This window comes from Galendromus occidentalis, unplaced genomic scaffold (assembly GCF_000255335.2).
Source record: "Galendromus occidentalis unplaced genomic scaffold, Mocc_1.1 scf7180000075405, whole genome shotgun sequence".
NCBI lineage: Eukaryota > Metazoa > Arthropoda > Arachnida > Mesostigmata > Phytoseiidae > Galendromus > Galendromus occidentalis.
In genome coordinates, this window is record NW_003803395.1 from 84381 (window position 1) to 100694 (window position 16314).

A 16314-nucleotide genomic window follows, 5' to 3' on the forward strand; every position below is an offset into this window, starting at 1 on the left:
TGTCAGTCCGCGCCGATCGGGATCCAGAACTTCGTTCAACTTCTGAAAGAAAAGTTCGCCCCGTTCGTTGATAAATACGGTCGCGACCTGAAAGTGTTGGATGATAGCGCAAATCTGATCATCTCAAAGCTTAAAGCTTGTTGATAATGATTATTGACGACGATCTCCCGCTGATAATAAAAACGGGAATTCTTTGTTTTTGCTGGAGATCAACAGAGGGAATCATCCGCGATTTCGGAGGACCGAAACGATAGTGACTCCCGTGATGTCCTCCATTCTCCCCGTGATTGGCTTTCGAATGCTGGAGCAGGTAGATGAGAAGAACCCACTCCCGGCCTTCATTCCCGAGCAGATAACCAAGATCAGGATGCTCTCGTAAGCGCCGGCCTTGCAGGTAGCCATGTTACCGAAGACGGATTGATTACAAGAAAGCGATTTCGTGATCCTGACGCCGAGCTGTCCCATCAGAGAATTTTTTGGCTTACCCCGAGACGAGGTCGGTGTGGGAACAAGTCCGAACTTAGGCTGCTCCCTCGTCTTTCTGAGAATGACGATGAAAGGCGAAAATCCGAGAGTGCCTCCCTAGGTTTGGTGATCAGTGATCACTGATCACTATTGTGCGAGGAGATTATCGTAGCCCAGCTCCGAAGAAACATGGGCAGGAGGTAGCATATACGGGCAGTGGGAACTTGATATCATTGTTGCGAACATCGAGGGCTTCGCTTTTCTGACCTACCACCGAATGGAATCAGAAGGTAGTAGTCATAGCCACGCAAGAAGCGAGTCTCACAAGAATCCAAAATCTGTATAAGCCGATGCGAAACCCGGTTCGTATACGGACGGGCTGACGGAACATACCACGGATGGTGTGTATGCTCGATATCGACATCTTCGTTTTCAATGAATATCACTCGATTCATCACGAAATATCATTCGATTCCGTTCACAATTTCCCCGATGAGGATGATTTCTTCATTTCTTTGAATTCAACATCTTTATCGGAGCGATCGCGTGCTCCAGCTTTTTACTCCGTCTCAATTGGACAGACTCCTCGAGATTGTCTGGCAAAGCCGCGTTCAAAGTTTCGGGCAGTAAAGGCAAGCTTAAGGTGCCAACAATACACGCAAGGCTTAGAACTAGGAACGGTGCCGACGGATGCCATTCACCCTGGAAATCGATAGGCAGAGTTCATTCGCCGAGCTGAGCGTTAGGAATTCCTCTGGCCCGCAGGCCGAGCTTCCGATCTAGAATAGGTCCGGAGAATATCACGGAAAAAGGTTCCATGTGATTCATACGGAACGCACCAAATCTCTCATGAAGGGAGCGATCGCCCCGCCGACACGTCCGAAGCAGAAACAGCAGCTGAAGCCGAAGTTCCGGAGCATGGTCGGGAATACCTGGAAATCTCTCGATATTGAGTACATGTCTCTCACAGAAATCACTTAAAATGCAGAGAAGTCAGCGAGCCCACCTCGAGACTGTAGGTCCAACACACTCCAGTAGACACCACCATAGTGAATCTGAGCACCATGGCTGTTGCAACGTGGAGCCATACAGCTGAATCTGCAAGGAAGATCGAGTTCATTGGTCTGCTCCGCTCGTACGCCGGCGTCGCCTGAACTTCTAGAATGTTATCAGGGGCGCTTGTCGAATTCTAACCTTGTGGTAGTGACGCCAAAATCAGGAATGACACGCTCGATAGACATAGGAATATGCCGACGGTGCGTCGTCGTCGCACCCACCGCAAAAGCACAATGGAGAGCGCACCGCCTGCGACGCCAGCCGCAGCTGTCAAAGCGAAATTGAGGGATTTGTTCCCAGGAAGCCGTGTCGACGTGAAGATCGATGCATAGAACGAAAATTGGCACATGAACCTGCAAGAATTCAGTAGCTCTCGATTGAGAATTCGAAGAGTTCCCCGATTCCATTCTCCCTCGAGCTCCTCCTTGCTCGGATTCCATATTTGAAAAACATGAACTTTACCACAACGAGAAAAGCGCCAGAGTAGACGAAAACAGCGCAGGTGAGAATAGTTTCAGAGCATTCGATTCGTCTCCAGACAAGCGCTTGGCAGTCCGTGGCATTTTCTCAAGAATCGACGAATCCATCCGGTTGAACTTGAGAATTTTTTCCAGCGTCCCCCGAGCTTTTTCGAAGTTACCCCGCATCAGGAGCCAACGAGGAGATTCTTGAAGGAAACTGCAACGATTCCTTCGTAATTTTTCGAGATGGTCTCTCAGAGCCGGGGATCAATGGCTGGATCCACTACTCACAAGAAGTACGGGAGCAAGGGCACAGCACTCAGCGCCATGGCCATTTGCACGTGCCTCCAGCTATGCAAGTATCCTGCCAAGGAAGGCAGGAACAGCATGGGCATTTGGAAACCCAGGGCGAACCCCACATTTAAGAGACTTCGGTGTTTCGGAAGGCTGACCTCGGCGTCTGCGGAGGATAGGCCGGGATTGGGATCTAAGATTGGCCAGCTCGAGCTCATGTATTCGAAATCTACTCCTGTCAAATGAGGGGGGCTTCAAGTCTCTTTGACTTCACTCACAGAGAGTCGAGATGCAAGTGTTGAGTCCGGCAATACAAACGCATTGAAGGAAGCGGTGCACGTTGAAAATTATCACAGACGGCGAGAATGCTGCTAGCACACCGAACACGACGAAGAGAACGGTTGACCCCATGTAGATCGGTAATCGTCCATATCTGGATGGAGAAAGTACGTCTGAGCGTCGGAGAATGCATCATTCGAGGCATGCCTCCGCGCTGATCTGCAGGGCTACGGGGATGGATCAAGTCAAGTCTGCAATACCTGTCCGAAAGACGGCCCGAGAACAACGCACCCGCTATCTGGGCAACGAAAACGTTGCTCTGGATGGCGGACTTCTGCCATGATGAGTCGCAAACTAGCTTGAACTGGGATCGGAGATGAAATTACCGAGGGTAAACGTATTTCTGGAACACCCTTCTCAACATGGAAATGACGGGGGAAGCGTCGCCACTAGAGTTGGTGAGCGACTTCTGTACTCACTTCTTCCACAGAGCTGGACAGCAAGGTTGAATTGAATGTCCAAGACTCGCACGCGACCTGACGGGTCCGATCGATCTCCGAATTGTTGATTGCAAAACTATGACAGCGTTCCCTTGGTGGAATGAAGTCCCGTTTCCAAACCTTGAATAATTCCACAAACGATCATTCGCTTTGGGCATTCCTTCGCGCAATCAATTCCAATCATGTTCAGTCACCGGGCGAATTTCCAACGACTATCAGAGGGTAGAAGGTTACAAAGCGGGCACAACTAGAAGAAGGAGATATGTAGATTCACCTCTGGTGAAAAGGATTCATCCGCTGGAGCACACCAGTGGTCGACGTCTCCAGCGACGTACTCTAGTCCCGTGAGGGTCCACGAGCTTGGGAAGCTCCTCAGGAACACCATTGACACGATCATCAATTGGTAGGGACCCAAACCTCCAGCTAGATGACCGATTTCGGTTACCTGAGCTGTCATCGCAAAATTTCACTTGTCACTCCCAATCATCTGACGCATAAGTACCGAGATTCCTCCGCGGCGATATCCGCTTCGGCTTCCGCGATCGGTCACTCAGGAAATTTTCGAGGGCGTGCTCCCGCAACTGGTTGCATCTAATGCAGCCTTGAGCAAACACACTATTCGAGAATCTTGTGGCTGCAAATGATGCCATTGCGTTGAAGTTTACGATACTCTTTTTATAGCCGCTGACAACCTGCTCAGTATGCGTTTACAAGAGCATGGTTTCAAAGTCTCAATGATACTTCTGGGGTCATCGATCCCGCATTACCTTTATTCGTAGACGGTTCCATCGGTTAGGGCATCAAGCATCGAGCAAACGTACACTCGTCGGACTGCACGCTCATGAAGTTCCGGTCGGCCAAACTGTTCAGAATGAGTCGGAGAACAACTGGAGTCCTTGATTCTGCGAGGTAGAGGAAAGCTTCGCAAATATTATTTTCATTCGGCTGTCGATGGGACGGTCTTGGCAAGTACCACCACTTTCAATCGCCAGAACGTCAAGTGGTACGTTCGCCTGCGTCATAATCGCCTCTCTTCCCTTCGAACTGCTGAATGGTTGGGGAGAAGGGTTACAATTCAGACACCAGGGGTAGGGAGTGGAGAGGCATCGCGGATTCGCGGTAGAGCAGATCGAATGTGTACATCTTCACGGCTTTCCAGCCCGTGAGGGTGCAAACATATGTAGCGCTTCGCACAGGCCCACCAGTTCTCGCTCTCGCTGACGGCGATCATTCATTTGAGTTGTAAAATACCCAGGAAGCAATCTCGATACGGACCCTTGCTGATTTTCGAAGTCCCCGGAACGTCGATGGGAACAAGCAAGAATTGTAGTTACCTAGTCATTCGGCAAACCAGTGACCTGCTCGAATACTGTCAATGATCTCGATCATTCTGCCGATTTCGGGCTCCCTTCTCGCCTCAAAGGAACGCGCTCTTGAGAGCCAGCCTCACCCTCCCAATCAACGATATTCTGTCGATGCTGTTGCTGCAATCTACCATATGATTCAGTGGAGGAAATGTTTTCATCGAGAGAGGCCAGACGGACAGGCTTCAGACAACTAGGGAAGCATTTATCCCCCGGAAGGAACTGCTTCAAGCGAGGGTGGGGAACGCGTTAGTCACACCTACCACTCCGCATGGAGCAGTCGCTACAACCGGCTGACTACTCACTCATTGAGCTGACGGTCCATCGCATTATCATCGAGGATTCTTGGACGCCGAATAAGCTGTCGCTGCTCCCAAATCGCTCACACTTGAGAGTCTCCTCAATGGTCGAGAGCTTCTCCCCGTTTTTTTCTCACACGTCCCTCGCCCCACGGATCCGTTGCACCTAGAGAGAAATCAGATCCTCGTTACTCCAATTTTCGCCATTCCCGTCAAGCTGTGTTCGATCCGGAATCATTAACTTGGCATCATCGGCAATGGGAGAAGTCCGACATTACAGAGCCCGAGTCCCTTACCGGCTGATTATGAGCGGTTCGGACATGCAAGCACCTCGCGCGATACTCTTAGCCGAGACAGGCTCCGGGACTCGTTTTAACAATTCGGTGAGCGTGTTAGATTCGGAATTCCCGATAATTGTTGAATCGGCAGACCCGGTCTGATCGAATATTTCTTTACAGCTCGTAACCCGTAGATTCCCCTCTCTCTGATCCGGACAGCCGGATTCTTGAATCGCGGGTGGAGCCAATGCTACATTGCTCTCATGGAGCCTTTGGAAGATTGCGAGCGTATCGAGTCTGGAAACTCACGGTGCCTGCAGCCTGGAAGGAGGCTGATACGCGGTAGGATTCTTTTGTTGCTGAAAACAAATCAAGAAGGCTATCCGGGGGAGGTGAATGCGCTTGAGACCCACCTCTGACCCTGTGACAAGAATGTCCATCCAATCTTCTGCCGCGAGGTCCTGGTCTGTCCCTCTCAAAGCCCTCGTCTCCGCGATTCAGATTCCATGCGCTGAAGAACGTCATGGAGGTGGATAGCGAAAATGTCTATTTAGACAGAAGGGATGCCCGGCATTATACACTGGGAAATATCATCATGAATCCCCCACAACGGACCCGGCTCTCGTAGAAGTATTCGGCTGCAAAGTCTGGACGGGATTTCCCACACTCGACCAGATTTGCTATAAGACTACATGGTCTCACCGGCTGGACTTTGTGATCAGCGATCAGGTAAACGAGATTTCAGCACCCTCGGCTCGATACCTTGCATAAATTCGTATTCGCATTTTCAGCAGTCCTCGGCTTCTTTCGATTCCGTCAAAGGACAGCCCCCTTCTGTTTACCTATCCAGAAATGATGATCAGAGCCCTAACATGCGAGGACCGACGCCGGCGTCGCGAATTCCAGAAATACCGGTCATACGAAACAGCTTTACACTTCTAATCTTCAGCTCATGAATAGATCCCGAGAGATTCGTGCCACGTTCCGCGAATTCGCGAGACATTCAGAGACAGGGAGGCGTTCGGGCGTAGCCAGAAGCTTTGTGGTTCATTACAGTAGTTCGCCGCTAATTCCGGTTGCTCGAAATCGGCTACTCGAAAAATCAGCGTTGCTTCAGAGAATGCTATGACGGTTTTACAACAGCTCGGCACTTCGGCAAGAGTTGAGAATCCATCGCGAGCCCGGGTTTGGACGGGCGCCGTCGAGGCCGAGTTATTGTTTATACCGCAAAGACTGTTTTCGATGACCGCCTGCTAGCGTCTCGAATTGAATCACAATCACTGGAAAAAAATTCTACACTCAACCGCAGATCTCTCTCGGAAGCCACAAAGGGCTCCGGCCCCATCTCGCGACGAGCCATTACTCCATGGTGAATATCCACCGGAAACAATGGACAGAGCAATACTTGAGTGATCCAAGATGAATTATGAAGAGGATTGCACGTGAAGTCAGGAATACTATGATGCCGATGACCGAGGGTTATTTCCTCCTACCCGGAGAGGGGGAGCATTTTTCATTATGCAACATAAGCCTAACCTACCCCCAATCGGTTCCAGCGGGTTTCCTCCGTCTCGACGAGGACTCGTGTCGACGGGAAGGCAACGAAAATAGAATATCGGGAGAAAAGCTTTCGGCTCTGCATAATTATTCTCGACTCGAGCAGGCTCCGCAAGAGCGCTGTACTATGAATGATTATCGCGTTGGATAGGTCAGGCTTGCAAATCAACTCCCTGTCGCGCGATTCGTGGAGGCTCGAGGGGTCGGGTTGCACTTAGTTGGAGTAAGCGGCCGAGCCAGCAAGCCAGATGGGAGTCTGAAGGGAGTCGCCAACGCTGCTTGTAATTGGATACCGAGTTTTGTGCCTGACCGGGGGTTAGGTGGCTCTTTTGCCCTCCTCGAATATTGTGACAGTCATCAGAAGCTAAAAGCACATTCAATTGGTTTCGTCTTCTCACGTTCGATTGCTGCTGTCGTCGTTCAAACTGTTGCTTTTTTCATTGTCGCCGTTTTGGAGCAAGTAGATTCTCTTTCACGAGCGACTACGTATACAACCCAAATGCATGCATGTGGGACTTGAACACAGATTTTTTTCTACTCCAAATCTGCAGGCAACCAGGTCGGGCGATCTGTTCGAATCTTGAGCTTCACCCTCACAATGCGTCAAGAAGTCTTGAGGGCTCTCCAAGTTAAGTAATGTTTACAAACGGTCAGCGTCTAATCCGTAGAAGAGGTGATGCCTATCGGCCTCGGAAGACATCTGCTCCGATGCAACTACGCCCACTTCGGACGACGACGACGGCGTGTGACCCGACGGCGAGGGAGCCTGTTATCCAAACGCTGACCGATCGAACATCAATGGGCCTGCCATCTTATTCTCGTAGGTGTTGTCGACTCGATGGAGATGTTCGGGAGCAGGAAGGAAAATCCACTGGATGCGTTTCGTAAGCATTTCGGATATCCATGGGTCGATATCGGAGTCGGTAGCCGACGGATTTCCGCACGAATGCTGGAGCAGACCTCGAGAGATGGGAAAAACTTCCTTCATCATGCCTTGGATGGGAGTCGCAGGGTGAGGCGGGGTTCCTTTTTCCCTTCAGCGCTTGTTGTGTTGTGTCGGTCAGCTTCGCTAATCCAGCAATGAATCATTGGTTGCTTGTAGCTTCGGGGACTACTACTACCACCACTACATCCAGCATCACTACTCGTATACTCTTCATTCGCAGGACTGATCTCATGAAGTTCATTATGCACTTGACACCGTCTGAGTCATCACTTACAGGAACTTTCTGCCTGTCTGCCTTCCCTCTGTCAAGCTCGCAGCGCTAGCTGGTGGTGAAGGGACAGTTGGCACACACCTCGCAAATTGCTCCTATTATTACCCTGATTATGATAATCCCTCCAATTACTATCGGATGCCCGACAAACGAAGAGCTGAAACTCTTTTTCCGAGGGGGCTTCCTGCGTGAAGCCTTCCGGTGACGCGAAAGGAGTCTGCCGCGAGTCCCTCAGACGGTGTAGTACCGGAACCGATGGATTTCGAGCCTTGCAATCGAACCGAGCACATTTTATATTTCGAGCATAACAGCTCATCGATATCATTCCACATATTCTCGGGGTATCGATTGCGCTCGATCCGAACGCTTGAATGCGTAGTTGCGAACGAAAGTCTTCCCCGAAGTCGAAAGTGAAAGAGAATAGCTGTGAATAAAAATCATTCTGCGAAAGTGACAGGCTTATCCGGAATCCCATGTGAGTGCTCTAAGCTTGCAGATGCAGTATGTGAGGACATGAGGGAGGTGGGGGAGTCGGAGCGTTCGAGGCACATTGGCACGCAGCGAGTCTCCTGGCGAAAGTGTTGAGGTCAGCTCCGCATCGCTGGACATAAGAAAGTTGGACCAGTTTTGGCTGACTGAACGGCTTTTTGCTCGCTGGCTGGCTGGCTTGCTGTCTTTCTCGGTCCGTCCGCTCTTCAACTGGTCGGCGTGTCATAGGCGCTCGCTCGCCATGCTGTTTGTGCATCAAAAGAATCCGTCAAGAATTCCGTTCGTCATACCGATCTATCTCGTCTGCGATCGAAATGAATCTCCGGACCTATTGTTTGATGAAATCATAATTGGCGGATTCAGTCTTCTTCCCCGAACCGCGGCCGCGGTCATTGGTGCGCGGTGGTCTCCGAAGCTCTGGTTTGCCGGTCGAGGTGCTAGATGCTCCAACGTTGCGCTCGAGTGGAGCGGAGACCGCAAACCTCGACGAATGCCCTTCCTTTCAGACGCTCTAATCTCGTCCTGCGAACAGAATGCCCTTCCTTCGGCTCTCTACGGCGACAGATGGTCGGCTCGTCATGAGCGAAAACAACACCACCACCACCACCACGGATGTAATCATACGCACGTCTTCGGAAAGAGACGTCAGCAGCCCACTGCGAATAGGCGACCTTAGACCTTGGGTTGGGCACGTGGTCGTCGCTACCGTTGGAACTCGAATGACAGCAGGCCCGTACCCCTGTTGAGCCACGAGACCTCAGAAACCTTAGGCTCATTTTTCGATGCGGCCGGCGCGAATTTCATTTTTCAATTAGCCGAGCTACCGGCGTGCGAGCTCACCGGCTACCGAGAAATATGAATCGAGAGGAGGTAGCCCGCTCACTGCCACGGGCAACAGTATTTCTGCAACGCAAGCCGCTGATGTTACGTCAGCCGCGCATTCAAATTCCCGTTTTCAACCCTAACGCTCACCGCGCGCCCGGTCTCCCGCACGTGAGAACCCGCCCCGTGGTCGCAAGAAACACTTTCTTCACCGACGACCCGTCCTGGTCCCTCGATCGCAACAGCGACCCGAGTGTGCCTCGGCGTCGAACGTTAACATTCACTCCGAGCACGGCGCCGACCGAGGGAACGGGTGCTTGAGAGACAGCGGCTGTCGCTGCCAACCTCCGCGTAGATATATAGTTCAGGTTGGCGTGCTTCAAGAGTTGAGTGAAGTGAGTAGAATGTAGGCTGGTGGTCACTCAGCCGAAAGAGGGTGTAGTAGGCAGGGGTGAGGATTTGTCATTCATAGTTTAAACGACGGACGCCTCCCAGGGTCTGCGCGTGATCTATGGCATGGCGAGATATTGGGAAGGCGGGTAGACGATTAGATCGAATTCGACCATTCATTTTATCCTGGGTGCGCCAGTCTTATCCTTCTCTGATAACCGCATTAGGACTCCGTGTGGCTCGAGGCGGCTGGGAACTAACCACTTTTCACAACGACAACTTCTTGTACAAATACCAATGGAAATCGCCACCGAGTGCAAGGACAAAATCGGAGGAGCGACCCCTTCCCTTGAACATTCCTTGGTCGGTACGATCAACAGAGTGCGCGAAACATCGCGGTAGAATCCGCGGAAAACTGTGAAAGAATCGCGGCGAGCTATTTCTTCCGGATAGGAATCGTTCGATCCACAATTCATCGAAGTAGATTCGTACGTTGGAGACTCCGGCTCGGGAGGAGATTCGCGCTTCTCTGGGACGAGGAGCTCTCGTTCTATCGGTCAGGTGTCCAGGAAGATCATCTCGATGCAGGTAGGCCTTGCCGAGGAAGTGAAGCAGGACCGCCACGAAAAGATGCAGGAAACGATTGCTCTAATACGAGTCGATGCATCGTCTTTTGCTTCTCTCTGCCCCATGCGATAAGCTACGAACGGACGAATGGCTTCAAGTTTGGCAAGCATGGCTAATTTCGGTTCAACAACCTCTTTAGAGAGATTGTTCTGGTTAACCATACATCCTGGTTCTGTCACAAACAGTATCGCTAAGTGTCACTAGAAAAGCAGGAAGTCGCTCGGATGGATCGACCCAGCAAAGTGCATAAAAACCCGCGGGTCTCGTGGCTAACAGGAGAAAGTCTACTGACCCCTACAGCTGGTTGCGATGTTGATTGAAAGCAACTTGGATTTCATCGATCATTCCGCTAACAGATGACGTATCCCGATTTGCAACGGCTAGACCCCTTTCATGTAGCTAGCTCTACAGAATTGTCTCCACCCTCGAGCATCGTTGTCCACCGTCGTCATCGGGTTCGTGTCTTTCGAGTGGTTCACTTGAGAACCTCCGACGAGCTCGGAACCGATTCGAATTCGGTCGAGCTGTCGCCGGCAGTCGGTTTGTAGTCGTTCGAGATTGAGGAAGAATACGTTGCGGCGCTGTTTCATGTATACATGCATAAGTGAAGAAAATCAAATGCTAAAAACGAACTTTGCCCGAGTCCAGTGAGTGCATAGCGTCGGCCGAAATCGGAGGAACCAACAAAACTGGCTCACATAGCTAACATGCATCCCGAACAAAGGCACTCCAGGAGATGAGCGCTTGTGCGCCGAACTTGCTTTCAGAATTTATGACGAATCAATGCTGTTTGGCCAGTTATGAATTACGAAGCGAATCTCAAAGGCTTCAGCGACAGTCAGCGGGTTGCTTTCGCGCGAATTTCGGCTCACTTCTAGCAGGTGCGGTGCTAGTATTGTGGGCGAGTTTTGCGTACGAAGAATCGCCATGCGAGAGCCCACGAATATCCTACCTGCTTCTTCTGATGACCAAATTCATATTTTTTGTTTCTGCGAGCGATGCGCAGACGAGTGATATTGCGAGGTCGATGGCGCTGCGATGAGGACGCGTTGGGAGTCCGGCGAGATCGGAAAAATATTCGGGGATAAGTTAAAGAAATAGTCGAAGTTCGCTGATACGAACCCATAAGGTTCTGCTGATGGCCGGCCCAGACTCGGGCTCCTGCTGAAAAGCGGGAGGGGCATTATTTGGACGGGACCGAAAACTGCAGTCCACATGCCCGAGGATTCCCCTCAGCCACCAAAGTCTGGATGATGGCTCCGAACACCTCTGTCGAAATTTCTTCGCATCCGAATGAATGAAAGAATGAGCTCGTGAGTAAACGGACGAGTGGAACAGCCGCTGTCCAGAAATGAATGGAACACATCAACGTGTCTGACGAAGTGCATTTCCTGTTCGACGCCACGAGAGATTATGAACCCTTGTGACATTTTCCTTTCGATCGCCACCCTACTCGGTCTCGATTCGAGCTCAGCTTAGAAGGGTTGCTCGACTGGTCTGTTCATAGGTCGGTCGCTCGATCGGTTTGTCTCTCTGTCGGTCGGTCTCTCGATCAGTTGCTGGGCCGTTCGGCGGCCCGGCCTGTCCAGCGGTCAATGCGGCTGGTTATGATGAACGAACGAATGGACGGACGGACAAGGGGTTGTCCGTCAGCTTGAGCAACATCTGCCCAGAAATCTTTCGGATTTTGATGCTCGTTCGCCGAGCCGCTCGCTCGTCGGGCAGGCAGGCTAGCCGATCGGGCGGCCGGTCACCGAACGGCATGCCTGCTTGGTCGGCCGGCCGGCCTGTAGGGCGACCAGGGAAGCAGCGCAAGATTCTCTCCGAGAAAACGACCACAGGTCACCTTTCTGATGATGGAAAAACAGACCAGCGGTTCGTGAGTTAGACGAAACCGACGCGCTCACGAGTTACGAGATTCGAGTTTCGCCAGAATTTCCCCTTTTATTCAATATTCGATCCGCGAGCTTGTTGATCACCATGGCGTCGCGTCGTTCGTTCCCCAAGCATCGCCCGGAATTCCTGGTTTCCCTCGACCCAAGTGACAGATCGGAAGTATGCACCCGACGAATATTGCCGCTTTTCGGTTCTGGCGAAAACGATCCTTTGCGATAACTACGATAGCCTCTGAACCGGCTCCTAATGGCGGAATTCCGAGACGATATCATTTTTGAGTACCGGGTCATTGCTCAACTTCTTTGTGATAAGTTGCGAATTCAGAGGTTGCTCACGGAGCAGGGTTCTTCGCATGGACGAAGAAATCGCTGTGACAGACGAAAGAATCTGATGATGGCATCACAAAGCCATATTGCGCTCAACTTGGCGTCTGTTGCATGCACCGACATTCTCACGACCGCTCACAATGACGAAAGAGCTCCGCTCCACTGAGGACAGCATACGCAACAGTGACCTCAATCATCGGACCTTCGAAAGCTCGGTTCCGAACCCGTTCTCATGGAGCCGTTTCTAGCGACTTGCTTAAGTAACACGACTCGAACTACGGTTATTTCTCCGCGAGGTGAATGGATCCGAAGAGAGGACTCCTGTGGTTGAACGCGGCGGCACTTCACGAGTAACTGAGAGAGCGATTTCGCAAGGATGAATGATACCTAGCTACGGTACTCCCGGGCCCGCCTACCTGTGTGCCCGATTACGTGACCGGAAGATCTTGTTTCCGTCCAGGTGAAAGCTAAGTCCGGACCCGAAAGATGACCCGAACCTTCAGCTCATCAGAATTCATGAGAAGGGCCGGTGACTTCAGAGAGATCTGCATTCTGAGCTTCGGGTCTCCTCCTGCCCAACTTTCGATTCATGGTGAAATGAACGATGTTCGCGTTCTAGATTCAAAGAGGGAACTTGTCGGCCCGTAAGCCCTCATTCACCAAGCGTCCTACGATATCTGATGCTCGTCCCGCTCCTCTCTCGCCCTTCTTTCAACTCGTTGCGTATCGAGTGGCCTCCGGCATAGAAGTTGGGCAAACTGTTTCAATTCAAATAGTTGATCGCTACTCTAGAACTTCGAGCGTATACGACTCTGAGGGGTCGTTCTCCTCTGGTCAGTGGCGTTGCCGGGGTTGTTAACCCTGCTCACATGTGCGTTCCACATTGGAGCCGGTGTAGCCGACCCGTTTCCGCTTAGGCCGCTTTCATGACAGTCGGGCGAGCTTAACACTCTCCACGGAGCATTCCGCGGGAAGATTTCGGGACGCATTTCGGTAGAGAAGAGTTCCTCCCGAAACCATCTGAACACGCAGCTGGAGCTTGCTGTGCCGAATTCCTCGCGTCAGACACGAATTCAATGAAATCGTGGAATTCGATGAATGAGAATCGAAGCTCCGGTTCCCGGTAATCGGGAGCGAGGATACGAATAGAGAGGAAAGCGCCGAGGATGATAAAAAAAATGGATTGTCATTGCTATCCACCTGGAGATCCATTCCGGCCTCTCAACTCTGAATTCATTCGAAGAGCCTGGTGATTATGAGCTGTTTACGACAGATCTTACGATATTCCTGTTATATTCCAGCGGATCATCGACCGATTATCCCACGTGAGGGTCGAAAGGGAAGCTTGGCGATAATGTCGAGGAAGGCAGGAGACCCGACAAAGATGCCGAACGACCCGAATCATCGAAACTCCCCATTTGCAGGGACTGTGAGACGGAGAGGCCTTTAAGGAGCCCTCGAGGTTTCGGAACCAGCCTGAAAATCTTAGACTGTCTCGAGTCCTATACCCGAGCGGTTCCGTACGATATCGATTCCAAAGTGGACAGAGACGCGGTATGCCTCTGAGCGAATGGTCGTCCAATATATCCCACGAAAATATGAGGGTTCCGGCTTCCGTCGGGAAGCTCCGGGTGCGGGATAGTAGACACGTCTCCCTTAAACCAATGTTCCGCCGAAAAGCTGATCCGATCGGAATTTATACGATTGGAGTTTTTTTGATCAGTTTCCGACCGAGCGAGACTTCGGGCGGGAAATCGTAGGGGAGAAGACAGTATTTTCCCGGGAGGGGACCGGTATAAGGGACCAGAGCAGAAGTTCCCCGAGGTCGGAATCGGTCCCATGGAGAATCTTTCTGTCAACCCATTTGTACTCGGTCGAGATCGATCTTCCATCAGCTCTTCCATGAATGGCTGGCACTCATGTTATGTGTGTGTAGGCTCGATTGTTGTGCACCTTCGACACTATGCAGTCGGCCGAGTCTGCCAGTTCTCGCAATGCATTCTTCAGCTTGTTGATCGTATCTCGCGCTTCTACCGGGAGCAGAAGACTACGCGGCTTGACCATTGTCGTCGAGGATCGTTCAATCGGAGCAGCTTCTCTGCAAATCACCTCCCCACGAGAAGCTACGAGGAAATGTTGAAACAGTACCGATCCGTGAACAAACGCCCGATTTCCTTGATTATCGGACCGCAGTGGCGTCGGCGAGCCGGCGGATCATGAGGGTAGCTGGGGGTGCCAGATCGTCGGGACGAGGTGCTTGAAAATTGGCAACGACCCTGCAACGTGCGTATTGCATTTCTTCCCGACATCAGAGCTCGCCAGCAAGTCTAGCCAAGATTACATCGGCTGCGCAGCGGATTATCACTAACGTTTTTTCCGAGAATCCTGCGACCAGGATCATCGACCGCGGGCGTATCGCAGTATTTGCTCAACTTCCATCTCAGCGGTGTTGCTTACGCTCCATTTTCCTGAGTGTTCCGGAAAGAGTCAACGAACGGGTTTAGCACGTTCGTTGAACCCTTTATCGGAGTCGGATGCCCCGAGACGTAGAGCGCAATCGTCGATCCTCTCAAGAAATGCCTCAATCGGAGCACTTGCGAAACCCTGATTTCGAATCACGAGAAGTTTTCCCTAATTTTCGAATTCGCCATGATTTCTGTTGTAGAGCCTCTTCAATCGATCGAGGGATGTTTGGTGTCGAACGCGGTCTTGATAGATTCGCTCGATATATCTTGACTCAAGGCGACATGACAGCACACCCCCATCATGGGCGCGTTTCCCGAAGAAATGCAGGAAATGCTGATTCGGAGTCGAGTGCAACCACCCATCGTTTATCGTCGCATTTGTCGAGGAACACGCGCAATTTATCACAAACACTCGTTCTGACTACTGATTTCGCCGATTCAATTCGCTAGTCAGACACTCGTCGTACACCCGCCTTTTCCTAACATTTTTTCCATCGCTTCCACGGGGAAACGACTTGGGAATCCGGAAACAATCCCTCCTCGAGATCCGTCTTGGCTGATTGGAAATTTTCAGGATGAAGATCGAGGCGGAGCGGAGTCGGCGAAACGAAGAGTGACTGAAGAATCTCAAGCCGGGGAGAAATCTTGGGTATCACCCCAGCGACACCTCAGAACATCGAAGGGTTTTTCTGTTACCCGGCGTGACCAATGCATGTTTTCGTTGCTCATCCTCTGCACGACGATGAGATCGCGCCCCTCATATCTGCCAGACAGCTTTGTCGTGTGCTCTGGCTGTCAAGTTTACGCTGTGCATCATTTGAGAGGAGGCCTCGCGTCTGATATGTTGAAGTCGATAAAGATTATTTGCTCCCACCATGTACAACACAGACGCCAGTTACACATCAATGGAGTCCCTCCTGTCATTATGCGAGCTCCACACACTGTCCCAGACAGACAGAGAGCGCAGCCCGATCGACCGCTCGTTCGTTCAGCCTTCCGAGCAACGAAACTACCAGTCACGAAGGAGCGGGAGTCGACCAGTGTTGTTCTTATTCCCGTTCTCGTAGTTGTAGCGGCAGCCGATAGTGGAGCCGCGAGGCCGACGCTGGAGATGTATGTGCGGGGAAGCTTGTCTTCTACTCGAAGCCACTCCCCTGCTCGCTCGCTCACTCAGTGTAGTTGTGGGTGGTTAACGGTAGCCACGCGCGGACTTCAACGACGACATCGAAACGACAAGATTACAGACTGATTCTGCTCACGTCAGAGACGTCTTCGGCTTCTCGGGTGGTGTCTGTATTTTGTGTCCCGAGAAATTGCCCCATCTTTCGCGGTCGTCCGCCTCCTCATGCAAACTGCTCTGACAAAAGCTAACACGACCCGTTCGAATTTCGGAGCCATCTGTTACGGGGAACCCTTTGATTACGATACAAAAACACAAGAACAAGAAAAACTCGTATGAAAGCCAGCAGTCGAGACTGCCACACGCCACTAGTCATTGCCATACGATTCGGAGCATCTATCAAAGAGAA

The 16314-nt window shown here is 51.5% G+C and overlaps 1 protein-coding gene across 1 annotated transcript; it reads right to left on the bottom strand.

The window, feature by feature from the left end:
* Positions 1-947: 947 nt before the first annotated feature.
* Positions 948-3989, bottom strand: LOC100900854 (organic cation transporter protein). The gene is made up of 11 exons (XM_003737176.2): positions 3823-3989; positions 3330-3505; positions 3035-3175; positions 2816-2919; positions 2555-2709; positions 2274-2442; positions 1984-2199; positions 1660-1874; positions 1472-1563; positions 1305-1397; positions 948-1167 (listed from the first exon to the last, which is right to left on the bottom strand). Exons 1-11 carry the CDS (start codon positions 3842-3844, stop codon positions 973-975), a joined length of 1578 nt encoding a protein of 525 aa, XP_003737224.2. The 5' UTR covers positions 3845-3989; the 3' UTR covers positions 948-972.
* Positions 3990-16314: the final 12325 nt, after the last annotated feature.